The 19,414-nt window shown below is 60.2% G+C and overlaps 1 protein-coding gene across 2 annotated transcripts in view; it reads left to right on the top strand.

The window, feature by feature from the left end:
* Nucleotides 1–13,538: 13,538 nt before the first annotated feature.
* The window catches only part of LOC138582953 (uncharacterized), a 1,114,886-nt gene continuing 1,109,010 nt past the window's right edge, over nt 13,539–19,414 (top strand). The window contains exon 1 of one of the 2 annotated variants that reach the window (XM_069654750.1): nt 13,539–13,739. In XM_069654750.1, coding sequence (XP_069510851.1) covers nt 13,703–13,739 — 37 coding nt within the window. In that variant the 5' untranslated portion in view covers nt 13,539–13,702. The remainder of the gene's footprint in view (nt 13,740–19,414) is intronic. The other variant, XM_069654749.1, reaches the window with a different exon arrangement.

Raw genomic sequence — 19,414 nt, 5'->3', positions numbered from 1 at the left:
GATGCTGGGGGGTGGGGGGTGGTGGGAGACATGAGTGGGGGCCTGGTGGAGGGTGGCCCTGGTGGCTGGGGGGTGGGGGTGATGGTAGACATGAGTGGGGGCCTGGTGGAGGGTGCCCCTGGTGGCTGGGGTCTGGGGGTGGTGGTAGACATGAGTGGGGCCTGGTGGAGGCTGCCCCTGGTGGCTGGGGGGTGGGGGTGGTGGTCGACATGAGTGGGGGCCTGGTGGAGGCTGCCCCTGCACTGCTGGGGGGTGGGGGTGATGGGAGACATGAGTGGGGGCCTGGTGGAGGCTGCCCCTGTACTGCTGGGGGGTGGGGGTGATGGTAGACATGAGTGGGGGCCTGGTGGAGGCTGCCCCTGCACTGCTGGGGGGGTGGGGGTGATGGTAGACATGAGTGGGGGCCTGTGGAGGGTGCCCCTGCACTGCTGGGGGGTGGGGGTGATAGGGGACATGAGTGGGGGCCTGGTGGAGGCTGCTCCTGCACTGCTGGGGGGTGGGGGTGGTGGGAGACATGAGTGGGGCCTGGTGGAGGGTGCCCCTGGTGGATGGGGGGTGGGGCTGATGGTAGACATGAGTGGGGGCCTGGTGGAGGGTGCCCTGGTGGCTGGGGGGTGAGGGTGGTGGTAGACATGAGTGGGGGCCTGGTGGAGGCTGCCCCTGGTGGCTGGGGGGTGGGGGTGGTGGTAGACATGAGTGGGGGCCTGGTGGAGGCTGCCCCTGCACTGCTGGGGGGTGGGGGTGATAGGAGACATGAGTGGGGGCCTGGTGGAGGCTGCCCCTGCACTGCTGGGGGGTGGGGGTGATGGTAGACATGAGTGGGGGCCTGGTGGAGAATGCCCCTGCACTGCTGAGGTGTGGGGGTGGTGGGAGACATGAGTGGGGGCCTGGTGGAGGCTGCCGCTGCACTGCTGGGGGGTGGGGGTGATGGTAGACATGAGTGGGGGCCTGGTGGAGGGTGCCCCTGCACTGCCGGTGGGTGGGGGTGATAGGGGACATGAGTGGGGGCCTGGTGAGGCTGCTCCTGCACTGCTGGGGGATGGGGGTGGTGGGAGACATGAGTGGGGGCCTGGTGGAGGGTGCCCCTGGTGGCTGGGGTGTGGGGGTGGTGGTAGACATGAGTGGGGGCCTGGTGGAGGGTGCCCCTGGTGGCTGGGGTGTGGGGGTGGTGGTAGACATGAGTGGGGGGCCTGGTGGTGGTAGACATGAGTGGGGGCCTGGTGGAGGCTGCCCCTGCACTGCTGGGGGTGGGGTGATTGGTAGACATGAGTGGGGGCCTGGTGGAGGGTGCCCCTGCACTGCTGGGGGGTGGGGTGATAGGGAACATGAGTGGGGGCCTGGTGGAGGCTGCTCCTGCACTGCTGGGGGTGGGGGTGGTGGGAGACAAGAGTGGGGGCCTGGTGGAGGGTGCCCCTGCACTGCTGGGGGGTGGAGGTGATGGTAGACATGAGTGGGGGCCTGGTGGAGGGTGCCCCTGCACTGCTGGGGGGTGGTGGTAGACATGAGTGGGGGCCTGGTGGAGGGTGCCCCTGGATGCTGGGGGGTGGGGGTGATAGGGGACATGAGTGGGGGCCTGGTGGAGGCTGACCCTGCACTGCTGGGGGGTGGGGGTGGTGGGAGACATGAGTGGGGGCCTGGTGGAGGGTGCCCCTGGTGGCTGGGGTGTGGGGGTGGTGGTAGACATGAGTGGGGGCCTGGTGGAGGGTGCCCCTGGTGGCTGGGGGTGGGGTAGTGGTAGACATGAGTGGGGGCCTGGTGGAGGCTGCCCCTGCACTGCTGGGGTGGGGGTGCCCCCGGCAATGCTGGGGGTGGGGTAGACATGAGTGGGGGCCTGGTGGAGGGTGCCCCTGCACTGCTGGGGGGTGGGGGTGATGGTAGACATGATGGGGGCCTGGCGGAGGCTGCCCCTGTACTGCTGGGGGGTGGGGGTGATAGGGGACATGAGTGGGGGGCCTGGTGGAGGGTGCCCCTGGATGCTGGGGGGTGGGGGTGGTGGGAGACATGAGTGGGGGCCTGGTGGAGGGTGCCCCTGGTGGCTGGGGGGTGGGGGTGATGGTAGACATGAGTGGGGGCCTGGTGGAGGGTGGTAGACATGAGTGGGGGCCTGGTGGAGGCTGCCCCTGGTGGCTGGGGGTGGTGGTCGACATGAGTGGGGGCCTGGTGGAGGCTGCCCCTGCACTGCTGGGGGGTGGGGGTGATGGGAGACATGAGTGGGGGCCTGGTGGAGGCTGCCCCTGTACTGCTGGGGGGTGGGGGTGGTGGTAGACATGGAGGGTGGAGGGTGCCCCTGGTGGCTGGGGGTGGGGGTGATGGTAGACATGAGTGGGGGCCTGGTGGAGGGTGGTAGACATGAGTGGGGCCTGGTGGAGGCTGCCCCTGGTGGCTGGGGGTGGTTGTCGACATGAGTGGGGGCCTGGTGGAGGCTGCCCCTGCACTGCTGGGGGGTGAGGGTGGTGGTAGACATGAGTGGGGGCCTGGTGGAGGCTGCCCCTGGTGCCTGGGGGTGGGGGTGGTGGTAGACATGAGTGGGGGCCTGGTGGAGGCTGCCCCTGCACTGCTGGGGGGTGGGTGTGGTGGGAGACATGAGTGAGTGCCTGGTGGAGGCTGCCCCTGCACTGCTGGGGGGTGGTGGGGAGACATGAGTGGGGGCCTGGTGGAGGGTGCCCCTGGATGCTGGGGGGTGGGGGTGGTGGGAGACATGAGTGAGGGCCTGGTGGAGGGTCACCCTGGATGCTGGGGGGAGGGGGTGGTGGGAGACATGAGTGGGGGCCTGGTGGAGGCTGCCCCTGCACTGCTGGGGGGTGGGGGTGATGGTAGACATGAGTGGGGGCCTGGTGGAGGGTGCCCCTGCACTGCTGGGGGGTGGGGGTGGTTGTAGACATGAGTGGGGGCCTGGTGGAGGTTGCCCCTGCACTGCTGGGGGGTGGGGTTATAGGGGGCATGAATGGGGGCCTGGTGGAGGGTGCCCCTGGATTCTGGGGGGTGGGGGTGGTGGGAGACATGAGTGGGGGCCTGGTGGAGGGTGCCCCTGGTGGCTGGGGGTGATGGTAGACATGAGTGGGGGCCTGGTGGAGGGTGCCCTGGTGGCTGGGGGGTGGGGGTGGTGGTAGACATGAGTGGGGGCCTGGTGGAGGCTGCCCCTGGTGGCTGGGGGGTGGGGGTGGTGGTAGACATGAGTGGGGGCCTGGTGGAGGGTGCCCCTGCACTGCTGGGGGGTGGGGGTGATGGTAGACATGAGTGGGGGCCTGGTGGAGGCTGCCCCTGCACTGCTGGGGGGTGGGGGTGATGGTAGACATGAGTGGGGGCCTGGTGGAGGCTGCCCCTGCACAGCTGGGGGGTGGGGGTGATAGGGGACATGAGTGGGGGCCTGGTGGAGGGTGCCCCTGGATGCTGGGGGTTGGGGGTGATGGGAGACATGAGTGGGGGCCTGGTGGAGGGTGCCCCTGGATGCTGGGGGGTGGGGGTGGTGGGAGACATGAGTGAGGGCCTGGTGGAGGGTCACCCTGGATGCTGGGGGAGGGGGTGGTGGGAGACATGAGTGGGGGCCTGGTGGAGGCTGCCCCTGCACTGCTGGGGGGTGGGGGTGATGCTAGACATGAGTGGGGGCCTGGTGGAGGGTGCCCCTGCACTGCTGGGGGGTGGGGGTGGTTGTAGACATGAGTGGGGGCCTGGTGGAGGTTGCCCCTGCACTGCTGGGGGTGGGGTTATAGGGGGCATGAATGGGGCCTGGTGGAGGGTGCCCCTGGATTCTGGGGGGTGGGGGTGGTGGGAAGACATGAGTGGGGGCCTGGTGGAGGGTGCCCCTGGTGGCTGGGGGTGATGGTAGACATGAGTGGGGGCCTGGTGGAGGGTGCCCCTGGTGGCTGGGGGGTGGGGGTGGTGGTAGACATGAGTGGGGGCCTGGTGGAGGCTGCCCCTGGTGGCTGGGGGGTGGGGGTGGTGGTAGACATGAGTGGGGGCCTGGTGGAGGTGCCCCTGCACTGCTGGGGGGTGGGGGTGATGGTCGACATGAGTGGGGGCCTGGTGGAGGCTGCCCCTGCACTGCTGGGGGGTGGGGGTGATGGGAGACATGAGTGGGGGCCTGGTGGAGGCTGCCCCTGTACTGCTGGGGGGTGGGGGTGATGGTAGACATGAGTGGGGGCCTGGTGGAGGCTGCCCCTGCACTGCTGGGGGGGTGGGGGGTGATGGTAGACATGAGTGGGGGCCTGGTGGAGGGTGCCCCTGCACTGCTGGGGGGTGGGGGTGATAGGGGACATGAGTGGGGGCCTGGTGGAGGCTGCTCCTGCACTGCTGGGGGGTGGGGGTGGTGGGAGACATGAGTGGGGGCCTGGTGGAGGGTGCCCCTGGTGGATGGGGGGTGGGGCTGATGGTAGACATGAGTGGGGGCCTGGTGGAGGGTGCCCCTGGTGGCTGGGGGGTGAGGGTGGTGGTAGACATGAGTGGGGGCCTGGTGGAGGCTGCCCCTGGTGGCTGGGGGGTGGGGGTGGTGGTAGACATGAGTGGGGGCCTGGTGGAGGCTGCCCCTGCACTGCTGGGGGGTGGGGGTGATAGGAGACATGAGTGGGGGCCTGGTGGAGGCTGCCCCTGCACTGCTGGGGGGTGGGGGTGATGGTAGACATGAGTGGGGGCCTGGTGGAGAATGCCCCTGCACTGCTGAGGTGTGGGGGTGGTGGGAGACATGAGTGGGGGCCTGGTGGAGGCTGCCGCTGCACTGCTGGGGGGTGGGGGTGATGGTAGACATGAGTGGGGGCCTGGTGGAGGGTGCCCCTGCACTGCCGGTGGGTGGGGGTGATAGGGGACATGAGTGGGGGCCTGGTGGAGGCTGCTCCTGCACTGCTGGGGGATGGGGGTGGTGGGAGACATGAGTGGGGGCCTGGTGGAGGGTGCCCCTGGTGGCTGGGGTGTGGGGGTGGTGGTAGACATGAGTGGGGGCCTGGTGGAGGGTGCCCCTGGTGGCTGGGGTGTGGGGGTGGTGGTAGACATGAGTGGGGGCCTGGTGGTGGTAGACATGAGTGGGGGCCTGGTGGAGGCTGCCCTGCACTGCTGGGGGTGGGGTGATGGTAGACATGAGTGGGGGCCTGGTGGAGGGTGCCCCTGCACTGCTGGGGGGTGGGGTGATAGGGAACATGAGTGGGGGCCTGGTGGAGGCTGCTCCTGCACTGCTGGGGGGTGGGGGTGGTGGGAGACAAGAGTGGGGGCCTGGTGGAGGGTGCCCCTGCACTGCTGGGGGGTGGAGGTGATGGTAGACATGAGTGGGGGCCTGGTGGAGGGTGCCCCTGCACTGCTGGGGGGTGGTGGTAGACATGAGTGGGGGCCTGGTGGAGGGTGCCCCTGGATGCTGGGGGGTGGGGGTGATAGGGGACATGAGTGGGGGCCTGGTGGAGGCTGACCCTGCACTGCTGGGGGGTGGGGGTGGTGGGAGACATGAGTGGGGGCCTGGTGGAGGGTGCCCCTGGTGGCTGGGGTGTGGGGGTGGTGGTAGACATGAGTGGGGGCCTGGTGGAGGGTGCCCCTGGTGGCTGGGGGTGGGGGTAGTGGTAGACATGAGTGGGGGCCTGGTGGAGGCTGCCCCTGCACTGCTGGGGGTGGGGGTGCCCCCGGCAATGCTGGGGGTGGGGTAGACATGAGTGGGGGCCTGGTGGAGGGTGCCCCTGCACTGCTGGGGGGTGGGGGTGATGGTAGACATGAGTGGGGGCCTGGCGGAGGCTGCCCCTGTACTGCTGGGGGGTGGGGGTGATAGGGGACATGAGTGGGGGCCTGGTGGAGGGTGCCCCTGGATGCTGGGGGGTGGGGGTGGTGGGAGACATGAGTGGGGGCCTGGTGGAGGGTGCCCCTGGTGGCTGGGGGGTGGGGGTGATGGTAGACATGAGTGGGGGCCTGGTGGAGGGTGGTAGACATGAGTGGGGCCTGGTGGAGGCTGCCCCTGGTGGCTGGGGGTGGTGGTCGACATGAGTGGGGGCCTGGTGGAGGCTGCCCCTGCACTGCTGGGGGGTGGGGGTGATGGGAGACATGAGTGGGGGCCTGGTGGAGGCTGCCCCTGTACTGCTGGGGGGTGGGGGTGGTGGTAGACATGGAGGGTGGAGGGTGCCCCTGGTGGCTGGGGGGTGGGGGTGATGGTAGACATGAGTGGGGGCCTGGTGGAGGGTGGTAGACATGAGTGGGGCCTGGTGGAGGCTGCCCCTGGTGGCTGGGGGTGGTGGTCGACATGAGTGGGGGCCTGGTGGAGGCTGCCCCTGCACTGCTGGGGGGTGAGGGTGGTGGTAGACATGAGTGGGGGCCTGGTGGAGGCTGCCCCTGGTGCCTGGGGGTGGGGGTGGTGGTAGACATGAGTGGGGGCCTGGTGGAGGCTGCCCCTGCACTGCTGGGGGGTGGGTGTGGTGGGAGACATGAGTGAGTGCCTGGTGGAGGCTGCCCCTGCACTGCTGGGGGGTGGTGGGAGACATGAGTGGGGGCCTGGTGGAGGGTGCCCCTGGATGCTGGGGGGTGGGGGTGGTGGGAGACATGAGTGAGGGCCTGGTGGAGGGTCACCCTGGATGCTGGGGGGAGGGGGTGGTGGGAGACATGAGTGGGGGCCTGGTGGAGGCTGCCCCTGCACTGCTGGGGGGTGGGGGTGATGGTAGACATGAGTGGGGGCCTGGTGGAGGGTGCCCCTGCACTGCTGGGGGGTGGGGGTGGTTGTAGACATGAGTGGGGGCCTGGTGGAGGTTGCCCCTGCACTGCTGGGGGGTGGGGTTATAGGGGGCATGAATGGGGGCCTGGTGGAGGGTGCCCCTGGATTCTGGGGGGTGGGGGTGGTGGGAGACATGAGTGGGGGCCTGGTGGAGGGTGCCCCTGGTGGCTGGGGGTGATGGTAGACATGAGTGGGGGCCTGGTGGAGGGTGCCCCTGGTGGCTGGGGGGTGGGGGTGGTGGTAGACATGAGTGGGGGCCTGGTGGAGGCTGCCCCTGGTGGCTGGGGGGTGGGGGTGGTGGTAGACATGAGTGGGGGCCTGGTGGAGGGTGCCCCTGCACTGCTGGGGGGTGGGGGTGATGGTAGACATGAGTGGGGGCCTGGTGGAGGCTGCCCCTGCACTGCTGGGGGGTGGGGGTGATGGTAGACATGAGTGGGGGCCTGGTGGAGGCTGCCCCTGCACAGCTGGGGGGTGGGGGTGATAGGGGACATGAGTGGGGGCCTGGTGGAGGGTGCCCCTGGATGCTGGGGGTTGGGGGTGGTGGCAGACATGAGTGGGGGCCTGGTGGAGCGTGCCCCTGGTGGCTGGGGGTGGGGGTGATGGTAGACATGAGTGGGGGCCTGGTGGAGGGTGCCCCTGGTGGCGGGGGGGTGGTAGACATGAGTGAGGGCCTGGTTGAGGCTGCCCCTGGTGGCTGGTGGGTGGTGGTAGACATGAGTGGGGGCCTGGTGGAGGCTGCCCCTGCACTTCTGGGGGGTGGGGGTGATGGGAGACATGAGTGGGGGCCTGGTGGAGGCTGCCCCTGCACTGCTGGGGGGTGGGGGTGATGGTAGACATGAGTGGTGGCCTGGTGGAGGGTGCCCCTGGTGGCTGGGGGGTGGGGGTGGTGGGAGACATGAGTGGGGGCCTGGTGGAGGCTTCCTCTGCACTGCTGGGGGGTGGGGGTGGTGGGAGACATGAGTGGGGGCCTGGTGGAGGGTGCCCCTGGATGCTGGGGGGTGGGGGTGGTGGGAGACATGAGTGGGGGCCTGGTGGAGGGTGCCCCTGGATGCTGGGGGGTGGGGGTGGTGGGAGACATGAGTGGGGGCCTGGTGGAGGCTGCCCCTGCACTGCTGGGGGGTGGGGGTGATGGTAGACATGAGTGGGGGCCTGGTGGAGGGTGCCCCTGCACTGCTGGGGGGTGGGGGTGATGGTAGACATGAGTGGGGGCCTGGCGGAGGCTGCCCCTGTACTGCTGGGGGGTGGGGGTGATAGGGGACATGAGTGGGGGCCTGGTGGAGGGTGCCCCTGGATGCTGGGGGGTGGGGGTGGTGGGAGACATGAGTGGGGGCCTGGTGGAGGGTGGCCCTGGTGGCTGGGGGGTGGGGGTGATGGTAGACATGAGTGGGGGCCTGGTGGAGGGTGCCCCTGGTGGCTGGGGTCTGGGGGTGGTGGTAGACATGAGTGGGGCCTGGTGGAGGCTGCCCCTGGTGGCTGGGGGGTGGGGGTGGTGGTCGACATGAGTGGGGGCCTGGTGGAGGCTGCCCCTGCACTGCTGGGGGGTGGGGGTGATGGGAGACATGAGTGGGGGCCTGGTGGAGGCTGCCCCTGTACTGCTGGGGGGTGGGGGTGATGGTAGACATGAGTGGGGGCCTGGTGGAGGCTGCCCCTGCACTGCTGGGGGGGTGGGGGTGATGGTAGACATGAGTGGGGGCCTGGTGGAGGGTGCCCCTGCACTGCTGGGGGGTGGGGGTGATAGGGGACATGAGTGGGGGCCTGGTGGAGGCTGCTCCTGCACTGCTGGGGGGTGGGGGTGGTGGGAGACATGAGTGGGGGCCTGGTGGAGGGTGCCCCTGGTGGATGGGGGGTGGGGCTGATGGTAGACATGAGTGGGGGCCTGGTGGAGGGTGCCCCTGGTGGCTGGGGGGTGAGGGTGGTGGTAGACATGAGTGGGGGCCTGGTGGAGGCTGCCCCTGGTGGCTGGGGGGTGGGGGTGGTGGTAGACATGAGTGGGGGCCTGGTGGAGGCTGCCCCTGCACTGCTGGGGGGTGGGGGTGATAGGAGACATGAGTGGGGGCCTGGTGGAGGCTGCCCCTGCACTGCTGGGGGGTGGGGGTGATGGTAGACATGAGTGGGGGCCTGGTGGAGAATGCCCCTGCACTGCTGAGGTGTGGGGGTGGTGGGAGACATGAGTGGGGGCCTGGTGGAGGCTGCCGCTGCACTGCTGGGGGGTGGGGGTGATGGTAGACATGAGTGGGGGCCTGGTGGAGGGTGCCCCTGCACTGCCGGTGGGTGGGGGTGATAGGGGACATGAGTGGGGGCCTGGTGGAGGCTGCTCCTGCACTGCTGGGGGATGGGGGTGGTGGGAGACATGAGTGGGGGCCTGGTGGAGGGTGCCCCTGGTGGCTGGGGTGTGGGGGTGGTGGTAGACATGAGTGGGGGCCTGGTGGAGGGTGCCCCTGGTGGCTGGGGTGTGGGGGTGGTGGTAGACATGAGTGGGGGCCTGGTGGTGGTAGACATGAGTGGGGGCCTGGTGGAGGCTGCCCCTGCACTGCTGGGGGTGGGGTGATGGTAGACATGAGTGGGGGCCTGGTGGAGGGTGCCCCTGCACTGCTGGGGGGTGGGGTGATAGGGAACATGAGTGGGGGCCTGGTGGAGGCTGCTCCTGCACTGCTGGGGGGTGGGGGTGGTGGGAGACAAGAGTGGGGGCCTGGTGGAGGGTGCCCCTGCACTGCTGGGGGGTGGAGGTGATGGTAGACATGAGTGGGGGCCTGGTGGAGGGTGCCCCTGCACTGCTGGGGGGTGGTGGTAGACATGAGTGGGGGCCTGGTGGAGGGTGCCCCTGGATGCTGGGGGGTGGGGGTGATAGGGGACATGAGTGGGGGCCTGGTGGAGGCTGACCCTGCACTGCTGGGGGGTGGGGGTGGTGGGAGACATGAGTGGGGGCCTGGTGGAGGGTGCCCCTGGTGGCTGGGGTGTGGGGGTGGTGGTAGACATGAGTGGGGGCCTGGTGGAGGGTGCCCCTGGTGGCTGGGGGTGGGGGTAGTGGTAGACATGAGTGGGGGCCTGGTGGAGGCTGCCCCTGCACTGCTGGGGGTGGGGGTGCCCCCGGCAATGCTGGGGGTGGGGTAGACATGAGTGGGGGCCTGGTGGAGGGTGCCCCTGCACTGCTGGGGGGTGGGGGTGATGGTAGACATGAGTGGGGGCCTGGCGGAGGCTGCCCCTGTACTGCTGGGGGGTGGGGGTGATAGGGGACATGAGTGGGGGCCTGGTGGAGGGTGCCCCTGGATGCTGGGGGGTGGGGGTGGTGGGAGACATGAGTGGGGGCCTGGTGGAGGGTGCCCCTGGTGGCTGGGGGGTGGGGGTGATGGTAGACATGAGTGGGGGCCTGGTGGAGGGTGGTAGACATGAGTGGGGCCTGGTGGAGGCTGCCCCTGGTGGCTGGGGGTGGTGGTCGACATGAGTGGGGGCCTGGTGGAGGCTGCCCCTGCACTGCTGGGGGGTGGGGGTGATGGGAGACATGAGTGGGGGCCTGGTGGAGGCTGCCCCTGTACTGCTGGGGGGTGGGGGTGGTGGTAGACATGGAGGGTGGAGGGTGCCCCTGGTGGCTGGGGGGTGGGGGTGATGGTAGACATGAGTGGGGGCCTGGTGGAGGGTGGTAGACATGAGTGGGGCCTGGTGGAGGCTGCCCCTGGTGGCTGGGGGTGGTGGTCGACATGAGTGGGGGCCTGGTGGAGGCTGCCCCTGCACTGCTGGGGGGTGAGGGTGGTGGTAGACATGAGTGGGGGCCTGGTGGAGGCTGCCCCTGGTGCCTGGGGGTGGGGGTGGTGGTAGACATGAGTGGGGGCCTGGTGGAGGCTGCCCCTGCACTGCTGGGGGGTGGGGGTGATAGGAGACATGAGTGGGGGCCTGGTGGAGGCTGCCCCTGCACTGCTGGGGGGTGGGGGTGATGGTAGACATGAGTGGGGGCCTGGTGGAGAATGCCCCTGCACTGCTGGGGTGTGGGGGTGGTGGGAGACATGAGTGGGGGCCTGGTGGAGGCTGCCGCTGCACTGCTGGGGGGTTGGGGTGATGGTAGACATGAGTGGGGGCCTGGTGGAGGGTGCCCCTGCACTGCCGGTGGGTGGGGGTGATAGGGGACATGAGTGGGGGCCTGGTGGAGGCTGCTCCTGCACTGCTTGGGGATGGGGGTGGTGGGAGACATGAGTGGGGGCCTGGTGGAGGGTGCCCCTGGTGGCTGGGGTGTGGGGGTGGTGGTAGACATGAGTGGGGGCCTGGTGGAGGGTGCCCCTGGTGGCTGGGGTGTGGGGGTGGTGGTAGACATGAGTGGGGGCCTGGTGGAGGCTGCCCCTGCACTGCTGGGGGTGGGGTGATGGTAGACATGAGTGGGGGCCTGGTGGAGGGTGCCCCTGCACTGCTGGGGGGTGGGGTGATAGGGAACATGAGTGGGGGCCTGGTGGAGGCTGCTCCTGCACTGCTGGGGGGTGGGGGTGGTGGGAGACATGAGTGGGGGCCTGGTGGAGGGTGCCCCTGCACTGCTGGGGGGTGGGGGTGATGGTAGACATGAGTGGGGGCCTGGTGGAGGGTGCCCCTGCCCTGCTGGGGGGTGGTGGTAGACATGAGTGGGGTCCTGGTGGAGGGTGCCCCTGGATGCTGGGGGGTGGGGGTGATAGGGGACATGAGTGGGGGCCTGGTGGAGGCTGACCCTGCACTGCTGGGGGGTGGGGGTGGTGGGAGACATGAGTGGGGGCCTGGTGGAGGGTGCCCCTGGTGGCTGGGGTGTGGGGGTGGTGGTAGACATGAGTGGGGGCTTGGTGGAGGGTGCCCCTGGTGGCTGGGGGTAGTGGTAGACATGAGTGGGGGCCTGGTGGAGGCTGCCCCTGCACTGCTGGGGGTGGGGGTGCCCCCGGCAATGCTGGGGGTGGGGTAGACATGAGTGGGGGCCTGGTGGAGGGTGCCCCTGCACTGCTGGGGGGTGGGGGTGATGGTAGACATGAGTGGGGGCCTGGTGGACGCTGCCCCTGCACTGCTGGGGGTGATAGGGGACATGAGTGGGGGCCTGGTGGAGGCTGCTCTTGCACTGCTGGGGGGTGGGAGACATAAGTGGGGGCCTGGTGGAGGCTCCCCTGCACTGCTGGGGGGTGGGGGTGGTGGGAGACATGAGTGGGGGCCTGGTGGAGGCTGCCCCTGCACTGCTGGGGGGTGGGAGTGATAGGGGACATGAGTGGGGGCCTGGTGGAGGGTGTCCCTGGATGCTGGGGTGTGGGGGTGGTGGGAGACATGAGTGGGGGCCTGGTGGAGGGTGCCCCTGGTGGCTGGGGGTGCAGGGGAACATGCGTTGGTGGGCAGTAGTGCAAGGTGACATGTGGGTTGGCTGGGGGCATGGCCATGGTGGATGGGGTGCCTGCGGGACATGTGCAGGGTAGGCCCCTGTGGTGTGGGCCACCTGCAGGGGCCGTGGAGGGTGTAGAGGGAACACCTGGGAGGACCCACACGTGCAATTCACGTGTGGTGCTCCCCGCGCACCCCTGGAATACGTACCCTGATGGAATCGCGTGTGATACTTCCTGCGCACCCCTGAAATACACGTACCCTGCTGCGTTTGCGTGTGATACTTCCCGCGCACCCCTGGAATACACGTACCCTGCTGCTTTTGCGTGTGATACTTCCCGCGCACCCCTGGAATACACGTACCCTGATGGAATCGCGTGTGATACTTCCCGCGCACCCCTGAAATACACGTACCCTGCTGCTTTTGCGTGTGATACTTCCCGCGCACCCCTGAAATACACGTACCCTGCTGCTTTTGCATGTGATACTTCCCGCGCACCCCCGGAATACACGTACCCTGCTGTTTTTGCGTGTGATACTTCCCGCGCACCCCTGGAATACACGTGCCCTGATGGAATCGCGTGTGTTACTTCCCATGCACCCCTGATGTACACGTACCCAGGACAATCGCGTGTGGAACTTCCTGCGAACCACTGAAATACACGTTCCCCGCTTGGCGTTTGCTGTTTGGCAGCCCTGTAAACTGGTCCAGGGTTAGCGCAGCCCTTTTTGCGATGATTTGGGGATTTTTAAGGCTTTTCCTTGCGCAAGGGTGTTCTTGGGGGCATAACTGGCGCTGCTGCAGGGTCGCTGCGCCACGGCTGGTTTCGGAGGCTGAAATCCATGAATACACTGTGCGATGGAAAGGATTTTTTCGACGCGGCTGGCGCAGTGTATCGCACGGGGACACTGTGCGCCAGCCGCGTGCACCATTTTTGTGCGAATTTCTATGAATTACCCTGTATATGTTAAAGTCAAGTAACTTCCTTCTGTATTTCTTTCATTTACATTGCAGTATTAAACATGCTATCTGCAATACCGCGTGGAGTGTTTTATGAAGCCATAACAGAGGTTTTTATACCTTAAGAGAATAAAAGAAAATGTTCTTGTAAGCGAGAGGTGCCTCAAAGGTAAGTACTCCGACGAAGAAGAGGGGGACTAGGCGCCTTTAAGATTACCGGTGAGTAATCGGGGTATTATCACACTCGCTGAAGAATAAAGTAAGTATGGGAGAGCACTAAAGATTAATTAATTATTATCTTGTGGGATTCTTGTCTCCATTTTCCTTCCTCTCCTCCCCAAGTCCGATCCCGGTTAGAAATACTGTGCGTTCATAGTTGACATTTAGTTCCAGCCCTGTCCTCCCCTTTAAGGATAATGGTACGGTCTAACTTGGAAGCGCAGAGAAAATACTGACAGAAAAAGTGACGCGGCCGAAAATGCAGTTTATAGAAACAGAGAAAGTCTTAACACAACCGCGGACGAATCCATGCGTTTAGCAGGGTGGAGCAAGAAGGGGCTAAACGGGAAATGGGGAGTGATCGGGCGTGTCAAGGGAGCTGTATAAGATAGTGACGGGGCGAGAATATGGGGGGTGCTGCCAGGTAGCTGAAGGCATGATGGGCGGGACTTATGAGCGGGCCCGGTAGAGGGTGGAGTTGAGTTGGCATTGCTAATGCTCTTCTCGTGCTGCCCGGAAACTAAAGAGGCAGGCCAAGCGTCATGGCAGGGAAGGAGCCGCTGGTGACCACCCTGAAAAGTGAGGGTTGTGAGTGTGGTAAAGGGTGTTGTGGTGGTGGTCGTCGGCTTGCCAGATATCTGAGAGTACTGTGGGAAACAAGTGTGCTAGGGTCCTGACGGTGCTAGTGGGTGTGGCATAATTCAAGCGATCCTCCCCCATTTGTAAGTCTAATCATGACACGTTTCTTGCTGTGATTCTCCAAAATACTCTAGCATTCCAATGCTTTTAATGGGAAGTTCAGTGCGGACTCAATTCGGATACAGGAAGGAGTAGGGATGCAATAAGACTGACATTTCAAGGGGGTGTTAGTGTGGTTAATACAGGGTATTTTATTGGCTTGACAAGTTAGACAAACATTGCCAAATTAAATATACGGTATAGCTGCGTGTTACATTTTCTTCAGTGGTGATCGTTTAGCTTTCAGATCTCTTATCTGGTGGCATTTATAAACCCATTTTGTCCGACAGTTGCAGTTTTTGCTGTGTTGCACGGGGCTGATTTGTCTTTAGGCAGGCATCAACAAACACCAGGGGCCAGTGTCCGTTCTTAGAGACACAACACCTATCCCTCACTTATCTTATTGAGTAGACTCACATGTCTTCTACCAGTACCAGTCCCGACTTCCGCTGCACTATTCATGTCACAATGGGCAGTTCATCCAAAAGTGGCCATTAGTCATTTTTGGAATCGGGGCTTTAAGTGGGCCCGGGCTGACGCCTGGCTGTCTCCAAAAAGTGGGGTTCAGCCGGGGTCCTGGTGGGTTGCCCCGGTCCTACAACACTGCAGTGGGACATTATCCCGTGTGGCTTAGCGCTGGCTTCAGCGGAGCATTCGACTAGCGCTAAGCCATAGCGCACGTACTTAATCAGAAATGTGCAACTGAAAGTAAAACCTAGATCACTAACCATATGCACTGCCCGCTTTGCATACAGTCTAACAAAAGCATCTGTTTTATGCAAAACTAAAAATGCAGTTCTTGCAAAACATTGGTGTACAGTACTGTACACCGAGGTTTTTTTTTAGTACTTTGTGGTCAGATTGATCTAGTGCGGTGTGTCTCTCACTTCACTGGCCCATGCCTTTTCATGGAATATCACTCTTGCCCATTTTGCTTGACACAGGCAGTTCCATGCAGTGTTACTGATGCCGGAGTTGGCCCCCAATCCGTTTCAGGTTGTGGTCTAACCACCAATAACTGCTAGTCCAGAGAGAGGTATTAATCCCAAGATACAGCTGAGGAAACTGTGCTACTACTATACAGCAAATATTTGCACTGTGCCTAGTATGGATTTGCACAATCAAATGTGGAAAGAATGCTTCCTTTTGCCCTTGCAACTTAAACATATTATACTACAAGGGATAAGATTCTTTCAATTGAGGCGGAATTCCCTGTATCTTGCGCCATACATGTTTCCATATTTCTCTTGTGCCTTTCCTTTGTGTTTGATCCTTCAGCTCCTAACATTCCAGTGATGGGGCTTTGCAGAGGTCTCTGTCTGTGCCTGCCTGTTGGGGAATATCCCCCTACTCACTTTGTCATGTCACAAAAACCGTTCCCTTCCTCCATGGCTCCCCTGAGGTTCCTGCTGACCCCCACTCCAGGCAGGTGCTTTGCTGGGTGCTCTAATTGGAGGAGCTGTGCAGTTTGCGTTGCTCTGGTAGCCCCATTCTTTCAAGACCACACTAGACGTTAACCCCATTTTAGGAGGGGCAGGGAGAAAGGGGATAGTGGGGAAGTACCGTCTAGGTATTATGTTGGGAGGTGTAGAGAAGAGAAAGAAACACTCCTTCGGTTGCTTTCACTTGACAGGGTGCAGGGCCCGTGTCTCTTTGCTACTTTGGACAGGGAATGGGTATTTTTTGGTTATGTTTACACGAGTTTATGCAGACTCTTGAATACCAAAGCGTTGCTTTACCCCATTGGTCCACCGTCTGCCTTTTTTAATTAATCTACTTTGCTCATGTATTTCTCATTAACTGCAAAAGAAAAATCAAGAGCGCAGGAAAGGCTACAGGGCTGAGGTCCTGTGTCTTGTTTTTCATATTTTGTTTTGGTTTTGTAATGGGATATTTTTGATTTGTTATAATATGTACCAAGCAGACTGTGTTTTGCGATATGCACTTAGTTATGTAGGCCAGGCCACCATGTGCATGTTCTTTAGGCCACGCCCATCAAGTCACAGACCACGCCAACCATGCAGGCCACGCCCCCCGCCAGGCCACCTCCTTCAATTTCTTACCCCACTTAAAGGACTGATTGGAATCAACTCATTCTGTGATCAATGGTATTGCTTCAGTGTCCCACCTTTTGAGTTGTTTGAAATATTAAGTATTTCTGGTGATTTCTTTATGGTCAGATGCTGCAGTCACCATAGTACCTTTTTGTCCAATTACCTTCAACGGTGTGGTTGCATATTGTAAGTCAGCCTACTTTGTCTCACAAGAAAATCGTTGCCTAGGTTTAAATCTTTACGTGTCGCTCCCTGAGCATGATCAGCTTGTATTCTTGCATCTTCTTGTTTTTTTGATGTGTCTTTGTCTTGGATGTCTTCATCTTCTCAGTTCTTTTTGTCAGTTTGGTTTTTGGGGGATATCGAATCATTAACTCTGCTGGGGTCACACCAGTTAACTTATGAGACATGTGATATTGGTGTCACATGCCCAACAGCTTGCTGTGATGGCATTGCCTCAGTGGTTGTTCTCTGTATTGTACTCTTGATGGTTGACATGAATTTATCCTATGTGACCATAGTGGTGATCTTTTGCTGATAAAAACCTGTATGGAAGGAAAATCATTTGAATTTATTTCCACTAGCACACAGGGCGGGGGGAGCAACCAATCAGGTTGCTTAGATCACATGCAGAAACCCATGATCCAATCCCACATTCCAAGCACCTTACAGCGGCTTCCCCTGCCCCTCCCATGGCCCCCCCTTCCCTTTAAATTTCCTCCTCAATTTCCCCCACCACCACTCTCCTGATTATGGCATGCTGGCCGTGATGGAAATGGAAGAGAGGCTCCTGCCTTCCTGATCCATGCCGGCCATCCTAAAAAAAGTATTTAGCAGCGTCTGGTTTATTGGAAGTAAATACATTTCTCTTAGTACCTCAGGATTCCAGATTGTAAATCCGGGCCAAGGGCCTTCGTTAAAGGTCCTTGCTACGCTCGGGCCCATTAGCTCGAGTGCCAGCTGTTAACACCCGTTCATTGAACGAGTGATTATGGCTTATTTAAATGGTAGTCTATCATCTATATTCATGATGTATGGCACCCCTGTTTCACCTAGTACTTACACTATTTAAGTAAATGCTCTGGAATTGACTGCCTTTATAATTGAGAACCTTGATTACTCCTTGATGGCCCCCAATAGATTTGATCCATCTGATAAAAGATACCGTATGCCAGATGTTTTCAGGCAGAGGCACTGGGGGTTCATTTTGGGCTATATATTGGCATGTCATACTGATTGATAACTGGTGCTAGATTATCCATACATGGGAACCATACTTGATTTCTCATTAGCCTCTTTGTATTCACTATACCACAGTAACCTTTGTGAGCAGTATGAACTAAGTTTATTCTTCAACTTTTGGTAACAAGCAATCCATGTCCTTTTTACTAGCATGCTTTATTCTGATACGGCTAACAGTGTCTTTATTGTCATTCAATCTAGTTCTCTCTTGACGTCAGGGTGTGACAGTTGTATAGTCTGATATCCTTTCCATTTGTTGTCCTTGGTAAAAGATACCAAGCTGTTTTGTTGGGTCTTTTCTGGATGCTGAAAGCAAATTCTCTTCTGAGATTACAGGCAAGAGGACTTTGGTTATTAAGTATTGTACATATTCTACTGCTTCAATCTGCAGTTTTTCATCATATGTAGATTTTGGATTGATTTGTAATTAGCAGCGTTGAGGTCTTTGGCTTGTATGATGTTGTAGTCCGCCTTGTAGTCATTTACCCTTCCTGTCTTTGAGATGGGCCATTTCTGTCTTGGGGGTTTCAAAATAGTGATAGTACTGTTTGATGGTCTGTCACCACTATGAATCATTTACCTTTGACAAAGTGGTGGAAATATTTGCATGCCCAGACCACAGCCAAACCTTCCTGTTCTAGTTGTGTGAATGCAGCTTCTATGATGGAGAGGGCCCTACTAGCATTGGCAACTATATATTTTGGTGTTGTCTTGCCATCTTCATATTTTGCCAGCATGGCTCTGAGCCCGCCGGTGCTGGTGTCGACTGTTAGCCTTGTCATGATCGATTGAAATAGGCTAGGTGTCGTGCTGATGATCGTGATGATTTGATGTTTTCAACCATTGTTGGCAATTTAGAGCCCATTGGAAGATGAACACCTTCTTTAGAAGTTTGGCAAAAGGGCTCTGCCATTGTCAAGTAGTTTGGTATACATTGTGCACATTATCCCCTCATTCCTAAGAAGGATCTGCAATCTACCGTTTGAACCTGTATTTCACAAGCACTTTGTCGGAGTCAGGTGTCCTACCTTGATCTGAAAAGATGTGCCCATAGAAACGAAGATGGCATGTGTTTATCTTAAACATGTCACTATTTAACCCAGGGCCTGCTTCTTTGGAGAGTTCAGCATACCCATGCCAGTTCACCATCATGCTCTTTCTGTGTTTTGTTGAATATGAGTATGTCATCGCTATAACTGAACGTGTTATTGAATGGTGGGAGGAAGCTTCAGATGTTCTCTTGTAATATTTCGGCTGCCAATTAAATTGCAAAGTTGAGTTTCTTATATATGTTTAATCCTTTGTGTGTGGAAAATGTCACTACAGCTCTAAAAAGTGGATGCAGTTCAAGTTAGTGACTAATTTGAACTGCATCCAAATTCTAGAGCTATAACGACATAACCAGGACCAGTGGAGATACCCGCTGGGTTGGCCCACTTGCTCTTTCAATGATCTAAGATCGCAATAGATCAAGTTCTTCAGATGCTCTTTGTGGAAGATGGAATTCTAAAAGCTTCGGGTGCTGAAGAATGGGTTAGATTTTGTCATTGATGTGTAGTCTTATTCGTCGGAAAAAAAAAATCCTATCATGTTGACTTTATTTTTTTGTTTTTAAATTTGATTTGATATTTGCATCCCGCTTTGTGGAGAACTGATTGCATCTAGGCACATATTTTCACCACCATGAACCAATGACCAATACTAAAGAAGATGGAGACTTAACAAAAAGTATGCACACATCACCCGAAAAGTACCAAGGGAGCTCAAACTTTGTAAGATAAAAGCAGTAAGTTTCATAGCTGAGGGCCATAGATGGAGCATTGTCTCCTCTATGGATACAGGGAGATGGTGGAATCGTCGAACATTGCTCATCAGCTGAACGAAGTGGAATGCATGGACTGATAATGTGACATTTTTTGGGCCAGGTAAGCAGGTGCGAGTCAGTTAATGCATTTAAGAACAAGTGAGGAGATTTTATGAAGGATGAGTACTATTTGCATGGTACTAGTCCTTGCTGGCAAGTATGGGGAGGTTTGAAACTTTTATGTGACATTAACTGCAAACAAACTTTATTTGCAGTAAATGAAGGTTGCTTATTGTGACAGGCATCATGTTGCAGAAAACGCTAGTAAATAGTGTATCTCCATTCAGCATTGGGTGAGTGCATTACTCTTAGGTCGAGTATGTAAACAAAAGAACTCGCCCTGTAGTTGCAGTGGG

This window comes from Ambystoma mexicanum, chromosome 3q, assembly GCF_040938575.1.
Source record: "Ambystoma mexicanum isolate Mex_15411 chromosome 3q, UKY_AmexF1_1, whole genome shotgun sequence".
Taxonomy (NCBI): domain Eukaryota; kingdom Metazoa; phylum Chordata; class Amphibia; order Caudata; family Ambystomatidae; genus Ambystoma; species Ambystoma mexicanum.
The sequence above is the reverse complement of the archived record's forward strand: the minus strand, read 5'-3'. Positions and strand labels throughout refer to the sequence as shown.